General features: G+C 31.0%; 1 protein-coding gene across 1 annotated transcript; it reads right to left on the bottom strand.

Moving 5' to 3' along the window:
- LOC107631008 (dof zinc finger protein DOF3.1) lies at positions 608 to 2,590 on the bottom strand. The gene has a single exon (XM_016334313.2). The coding sequence runs from the start codon at positions 1,855 to 1,857 to the stop codon at positions 910 to 912; it is 948 nt and encodes a 315-aa protein (XP_016189799.1). The 5' UTR covers positions 1,858 to 2,590; the 3' UTR covers positions 608 to 909.

Genomic DNA, 8,558 nt, shown 5'->3' on the forward strand with positions numbered 1-8,558 from the left:
AATAATTATTTTTTGGGAGAAAAAAACAAGCATAAACAAATGTTGAAAATGATGTGGAGGCAGGCCCTATACATGTGTTCCGTACACTGTTCTATTAAACAGGACCAATGAAGATGAAAAAATAAATAAATAAAAAAAGCCCCAGCAGACAAAATGATCGTAGGAATAAAAATAGATAATATGAAGGAGCAACTATACACTGAACATATACACCACAGAATTCTCAACAGTCAGTCACAGCATCAAAGAATGATTCTCAAGAAGTGGTATATAGTGGTGGTGATGAATCATGAGCAATAAAAATCAATGAGATGATATATCATTCCATAACTCCTAACATATATATATATACAAAATCTACAAGAATCTTCGATCACATTCTGTCAGTTTGGCAGTGCTGGATCAGACCCCATTTAACAACAACTATCCTTGTCACAAAGCACTCACAATTCACAAAACCTTAAAAAAGAAAAGCAAAATATCCAAAACACTGATGAATAATTCTCTATAGCTGGATTCTCTAGATACAACATCAGTATATGGCACACCATTTTATTTTATTTATTTAGAGACTAGAGAGAAAATGATAGAGATCAGATCAGAGAGATAAAGAACAAAGAGGACGAAATAATCAAAGTGGGTTACATCTAATAAATTGGGATCCAATTTTTGAAAGCCTGGAGCTGAAGCTAAAACATAACAGCTCCAAAATACTGCTCTTTGTAACAATAATAATCACTCCATCTGAAAAACAAGAACACTCACTAATCTGTAAGGAAACACAAAATTAAAAATAAAAAAAACACCCCCAATTAAATCAAATAAAACAAAACTAACTAATCTATGAACACCACTGCCATGTGTCATGTTGCTGCTTCTGTAGTTGATTTTATTTTCTTTTTTGGTCTCTCAGGGTTTGATATCAGAATCATCCCAAGGATGATTGTTGTTCGGATCAGTAGAGACCAAAGAATCAATGTCCTCCCAACCCCAATAGTTTGACATTTCCATTGTTGCTGCTGGTATCTCCCATGGTTGTGTAGAAGTAGTGGTAGCCATTATGCTGTGCATGCTTGGTTCCTCTATTGCTTTAAACTCTTCACCACCACAGTTATTATAAACATTGGTGGATTGCAAAGAGGTTGAAACTGAAACTAAACATGGGTTTGTGTCAAAATTAGAGCTTGATGCAGTTGAGAAGGGGAAAAGCAAGCCTTGATTCTGAGGAAGAGACAAAGCTGATGAACCAAGAAAGATGCCATTGGTATTATTGTTATTATTACCAATACCATAACCTTTACTTTCTGATGTTATGCCTCTGGTAATAATATTATTCATCAGATTCTGATGTAGTAGGAAAGGTGGTGGACGAATCAGACCTTGATAGAGGGAAGAAGAGGAAGAAGGAGAAGGAGAAGCTATGTTTTTGTGATCATCCATTGCAAGAGAAGGAGCTTGAATTCTGATGCTTGTGGTGCAAGTAGAGGTGGTGGCGGTGGCTGTGGCGGTTGCAGTGGCAGTTGACTTTTTTACCCTTTTGTTCTTTCTTCCACCACCAACTGGAACATTGCGCAAAGTTCCACCTTTGGTCCAGTGCCTCTTGCAAGTTCTACATAAATAGCGAGGCTGAGACTTGTTGTAATTGTTGTAGTAACAGAACTTTGTGTTGGTAGATTCACATCTTGGACACTTCATTGGCTCTGATGATGATGACGATGATTGATTATTCTGTTGTTGTTTCTTCATGATATGATGAGGCTTTGGAATTGGAAGCTCCAAGTTCTGTGATTCCAATAAGGCTTGGTTCCAATCAAGTCCACTACTACTCCTTGAAACCTGCTTGGAACTCAAACCCATAACAAAAAATAACACAATCCAATAAGATATATAATTAAAGCAGAAAAAAGGTGCAAGATTTTGATGATGATGATGAATAGCTATCAGCCCTTTGATCTAGGCGCTAGAAGAGGGATGATGAATCTGAAGGATAGCAAGAGTAACAGTATGAGATTGGTGCTGATGCTTATAGCACAAACCGCGTTTTGTAATAAAGATTTGTTTAATGGAATAAGGAAAGTCCTTGGAAATTGAGAAGAAGTGAGCATGATCTTTTATCTTCTGCTGTCTATATCTAATGACCTTTATTATCTATCTGTAAAAGGACCAATAATTATAACTATGTATAGATATAGATATATAAATTGAAGAATCTCTTGTTGAAGTTGAGCGTGGTGGTGAAGGTAGTAGTGGTTGTGATTAGTGATAGTAACAAGTAACAACTACTATACACCTTGGGATATCACTTTTAATTTCCTATGCCTTCTTTACACACAAGGAGAGTATTATAGACAACAGAAACTTAACCATGAAGTTCTATACACCTTGGGTGCTTGACACGTGGAACGTTTTTGGCCCTTGATAGTGCTCTCTAATTCTGAAATAATCAACGTAGATATATGGCCAAGCTACACATATAGACTTGACCACCAAGCAACCAATGCAAACTACAAAGTTGGCAAACTACGGTCCATAGCCTAGGTTTTTCCATTTTTCATTAAAATTGAGATCATAAAATATATTCTTAAAAAAACAATAATAATATTATAAAAAAGGAATAATCAAACGGAGTGTATATATAATAAGATTATGTGAAATTTGAATTTGAGATCATCCATTCTCAAATATATATATAATAATAGTGGGGCATAAGATTCTTAGTGAGGTTAATAACAGTTGTCAAAAGCATGGTTTGTAGTGGGACACAATTGAGGTGGTGGTGATTAGTGGTCCTATCCTATGTCATGTGATTTACATGTAGCAAGATGGGGATATCTATATGTGTTGCATGCACGTGTTAAGTTTCATCTTCTCTATGGATATACTATGTTTATGTCTCTAGATTCAATCATGCATCCACCATCTATCATACATGTAATTTAATTAACTAACATTAATTAATTTCTTTTATTCTAAACTTTTTTTTTTCCGACTCTCACGTGTATTTTTAAAGGTTTAAGATAATTTAGGGTTAGAATTTATGTTTTAGAAATATAAAAAATTAGAATTCAAAAATTTAGAATTAAAAAAATAATGAATATAAAGATAAAAACTGTAGTAGTTGATTGGATGATAGATGCACATACCTACCATAGCACAACAGAATTTGATGGTCAGACTCAAGAGACATCGCAACCACCCTTGGTCAAATAATTTAAATCTTGTGGATAATATTATACTTACATATAGCTTTTAATTAATAATAGACTCCTTTCATGATAAACTCCTTATTTGACAAATATTGAAGTTGGAAAGGTGTTAAAGAAATCATCAATATGACCTTCCTTAGCAATGAAGAGTGAAAAGGTGTGTGCTCTTTGTGTTGTTGATGGCTATGCCGGAGATGACATGAAAAGTTTTTAAGTTGTATTATTTTAGGTGTTGTTCGCCTTTTTGTCTTTAAATTTGCTCCACTCTATTGTGTTGAGCTACTTTATTTCAAAAAAAAAAAGTTGGAGCCTAATTCTCTTATTAAATTAAATGAGAGATAAATTAACTATGTTTAAGAAATTATTAATAAAAATAAATTTTAAAACTTGGATTGATGAAACTTGTACACAAGAGATAGAGAGAATATAACAAAGATATGGTTTGAGATATTGGGTAAACAATGGGATCGTTATTATAGACAATTTATATAACTAGGAGTTGTCAAATTTTGAATGTGTATATGAACACACAAATTCAGGTATAATGGATAGCAGCCAATTGGTCAAACAATAACCAAAGCGTTACAAAGAAGCATTTGATTTTGATTTTCACATGTATGATAGTAACGTTGTCAGGAATGTGAATTTCAGTATTTCAAGTTGCTCGATCTACCATAAGTGATTTAATCTAATGGAAAAGTACGAGAAGTCAATGTATGTTTTATACGATATGTACAATTGGGTTAAATTGAAATTAGAATTAAATTAGAAGTAATTAATCAATTTTGAGTAATTTTCAATTTAAAATTTGAATTAAATTATGATTCCTGTTAGTTATGGCAATTAATTAATTTTGAATAGTTTTTCATTTAAAATTTGAATTAAATCATGATTTCCGTCAGAATCAAATTAGGATTATCTCCCTCTCTAAATAGTAAATACAGTGCAAATTTTTCTCTCACAGTCTCACTCTCTCCTCAAAGCAAAAACTGGTACAATGCCGCCACAGTTACCGGTCGCCGTTGGACATCGCGCCGACATTCTTCCGACTGGTGCCGTCGTCCGCACAGGGCACCGTACATAGGGAGGACACGCATATTATGAGTCGAGCTCACAACACCGCAGCAACCCGGACGTCTAGCGCCTCCATCACAGCCGGTTTGTGCCTTCTTCCTGTCGCCGGATGTTCACTTTCTTGGGTGCTTAGTTGTAGACGATGATTGCTGGTTATGATTTATACACGTTCACATTGGATGTTCGTTTTTGTATGATTTTGGATGTTCACCTTCTCAATTTTCGTGGATATTTATTCTTCGAGTAATTCAACAAGACTCCGGCAGCAGCGCTGGGATGATGCGAGCACGGGATTCGGGGCTGCAACTCATCACCTCGACGACGCTGACAGTTGCAGGTCACAGATGTTCGGCCGCGTGAGGAGTGACGGAGGTTCTTCTGGTGAGGGCGTTGGCGCAAGGAGGCGGAGCGCGACAGTTCCGGTCGGCAGGAACGGAAGCTACACGTCACGCAGACTGCGCATACGGCAGGGCGGCGAAGAAAGGGAGTTTTTCTGTTGAACAAAAAATAGAGTTTTTTGGAGGGTAGGTAATGGTGGATGATGAAGGGTTAATGTGAAAGAATTTAGAGTAAATTGGGAGTAGAAATCATAAAAAGCAACTAAAAATTAGGAATAATGATGTTTACTTTACATTATTAATACATATTAGGCCAAATAAACAGCCCATTGTATAAATACCTCATTGTCTCTTTAGCGGGACTCTAATCTAATGACAAATTTAGAATAAAATTAAGGTAAATGTTATGGTGTCTATCATTTTGTATTTAAGTTACTAAAAAAAATAAATAATTTTGGGTAAAGTATATTTTTTGTCCCTGAAGTTTGACAAAATTTTCAAAAATATCTCTAAGTTTTATTTTGTTTCAATTTTGTCCCAAAAATTTTCGATTTGCATCAAATATACCCTGACAGCTAATTTTTCAAAAAATTAAAGACCAATTCAACAACAATTTCATAAGAACAACCCTCAACACAAAAAAATCAAGCATAATTTTCATGCATTATTGTTAGATTGATCTTAATTATTTTAAAAAATTAGCCGTCAAGAGTATATTTGATGCAAATCGAAAACTTTTGGGACAAAATTAAAACAAAATAAAACTTAAGGGTATTTTTAAAATTTTTGCCAAACTTCAAGGACAAAAAATATACTTTACCCAATAAATAAATAATATTTAATAAATTTTATATGATTTATTTTTTATTTTAAATATTTTATTTTTTATTTAAAAAAAATTAGGTAATTTAAATATTATAACAAAAATAAAATAAAATAATTCTAAATTATTATCTCTCTGACGTTATCCATAATTTGGAGAGTTGTATTCTATGATGCACGGACACGGAACACGACACGATACGGGACACGCCGACACGCGAATTTTAAAATTTTACATGACACGAGAACACGAATACATATAAAATATAAAGTATTTTTTAGAGAATTTGAATTCTCTAAAGTTTGAATTTCACTTTAGAGAGTAAGGTGTGATCTCTCACCATTTATTTTATAGGTGAAACCAAGAATAAATATGAGAGAGAAACTATTTAAGGATAGAAGATCACACTTTACCCTCTAAAGTACAAATTTAAAATTTAGAGGATCCAAATTCTTTTTAGATAAATCGTAATGATATTTTGATATTTTATTGATATTAAAATATAAATTAATTTTTTTAATTATTTTTAATGTCTTATTTTAATTATGTCAAGTATTTAAAATATTTTTTTATTTTAATAAATAATAATATATATTATATCTAAATTTATTTTAAGAATATATGTTAAGAATAAGATTGGATACGCTGACACGTGATGGTATTTAGATGTGTCCAGACGTATTCGGAGAAGAATTTTTTCTTCTTTATTAAGACACGGTTGGACACAATAGACACGCGTGTTAGACGAATATTAATGAATGTCGTGTCCAAAATGTGTCCAACACGCGAACACGGTAACTCAGCAAAGTGTCCGTACTTCATAGATTGTATTAGAAATGGATGTGTTTGACACACTACTACTTTCTCATGAATGATTAAATTCATCAATTTCATCATATATGCATTTATGTCTATATACAATGAAAATTATTTCTTGTAACCAAAATGTATAATAACCAAAAGTAGTTAGCCAAAAATAGTCAAAATTTATCTTATTTAATATTTTTATTATAATAATTAATAAATATTAAATAAGATATTTTTTTTTCTTCTTAACATTACGTCTTGTAACCAATCTTTTCTTAATTTATATATAATTACATCATATTTATACAAACTTTTAAAAATAATTTTAAAATTGTTATATTGGAAAATTAAATTGATAATTTCATTATATAAGATATTTTTTAAGTTTATTCTTAAAAAGATTACGAATTAATTATATTTGTCCTCTAGTCACTCTATTAATAATTTTTTTTAAAATTGTGTTGTAAAATATTAATTGATAACATATATAATACCTAAAATGTCTAATTGGATAATGACCAAATATGTTTATGAAAATTTATTAATTTAGTCATTTTTTTAATTACAAAATATCCTATTCTTAATAGTTAATATGATCTAGTGATTAAATTGATAGATTTTCATAAACATATTTAGTTAACGTCTAATTGAACATATTATATGTCATGTATGCTATCAGTTAACATTTTACATCATCAATCGTTAATAAAAATTGTGAGTGAAGTAAGTGAAGGACATATATGAGTAATTCATAATCTTTAAAAAACCAATTTTATTGAAAAAAAATTTTAAAGACAAATTTAAAAAATATCTTACCTTTCAAAAACTAATTTAACTATATATTAGCCCGTAGATTTATATTTAAAAGTATGACTTGAGTATTCATACAATGAACGACTTAAGAATTTGATAACATTTCTTTTAAATCATATATATATAGCGATGTATATATGACTTGAATTAGAAATTATCACGCCATAATTTCACCAACTTGACCGCTACAAGGATTAAAATTTCAGGACCACAGAAAGCACATGCAAATATATAATGAAGGCACGATTAGGATAATTAAGAACACAATTAAAAAAACATTTGATTAAACTGGAGGCCAGTTTAAAATACGTTGATATATGATATGAAGATTGAAGAGTGGAGAATGTGCATGGAAAATCAATCTTGGTCGGTTGGTTAGGTAAAGGGGTCTACTATATCAAATTGAAGAGGACAAAACAAGGAATGTTTGTTGCCAGTTTTGAAAGTGACTCATTGAATTAATTAAATAATATCCAAGTTGTATTCTCCAGTAAGGCAATATATAGTCTATTATGTCCGACTAAGATGCCACTTATGTCCATCAAATAACTTTACATTAATAATAACACTATACCACTTATTAATTAATTATTATTAGCCCTTAAAAATATCGATTAAGAATCTAAAAAACAGATTCGCGTGCTGACTCTCGCTGTTGCTGGTGGAGCCATGTATGTTTCTAATTAGTTTCATAATTAACTATTAGTCATTCCAATCAATTTATTTAATTTGTGGTGTTCAATTGTTGCCGTTGCTTAATTGGGGGTAATAAGAATCGGAATAATATTTTCATTATTACAATCACAATTCACAAGTGTACACATGTCACAGAATCACTGGATGAGTTGGGGCCCACCTGATGAACCGATTTGGCAAATGATGTTTCCAGCTTGGAGTATTGAATTGTGGCATTCATTTTTTGGTATTGATTATCTTATTGACTATTTTATTTTATTGTGTTATTTTATACTTTGCATGAGTGATAGTACTTTTTTGTGTCAAATTCTTTTATATAGGGGGCGTTTAATACTGAGTTCTTTAGAAGTTTACTAGAATATGAAAACAAATGTTAAAAAAAATCGCGGGGGCAGTTTAGAGAGATCGCTAGGTGTAATTTATGATTTTTTTTAAATAAATAATAAAAATGAGTGGGNNNAAATAATAAATATTTTACTAATTAAAAAATTTTAGATTCAGATAATAAATTTTTAATGTATTTCATATATATATACACACGTTAATAAATTGATTAAAGATTAAAATTACATAAATATTCTGAATAAAAATTAGTTATATGTCTGTCCTAAATAAATTTACATAAATCGAATTAGGTAAACTTCATATATATATATAAGCATATGCATATAAATTGAATCAACTCAATTCAATTTATGCACAAAAATAAAGAATCCATGTAAATCAAATTAGCCTACTAAATAGATTGCTTTGTTTCTGGGAATTTTTTCTTTTTTTTTTTTTTGTGATAAATCGATATAG

Source organism: Arachis ipaensis, chromosome B03, assembly GCF_000816755.2.
Source record: "Arachis ipaensis cultivar K30076 chromosome B03, Araip1.1, whole genome shotgun sequence".
NCBI lineage: Eukaryota > Viridiplantae > Streptophyta > Magnoliopsida > Fabales > Fabaceae > Arachis > Arachis ipaensis.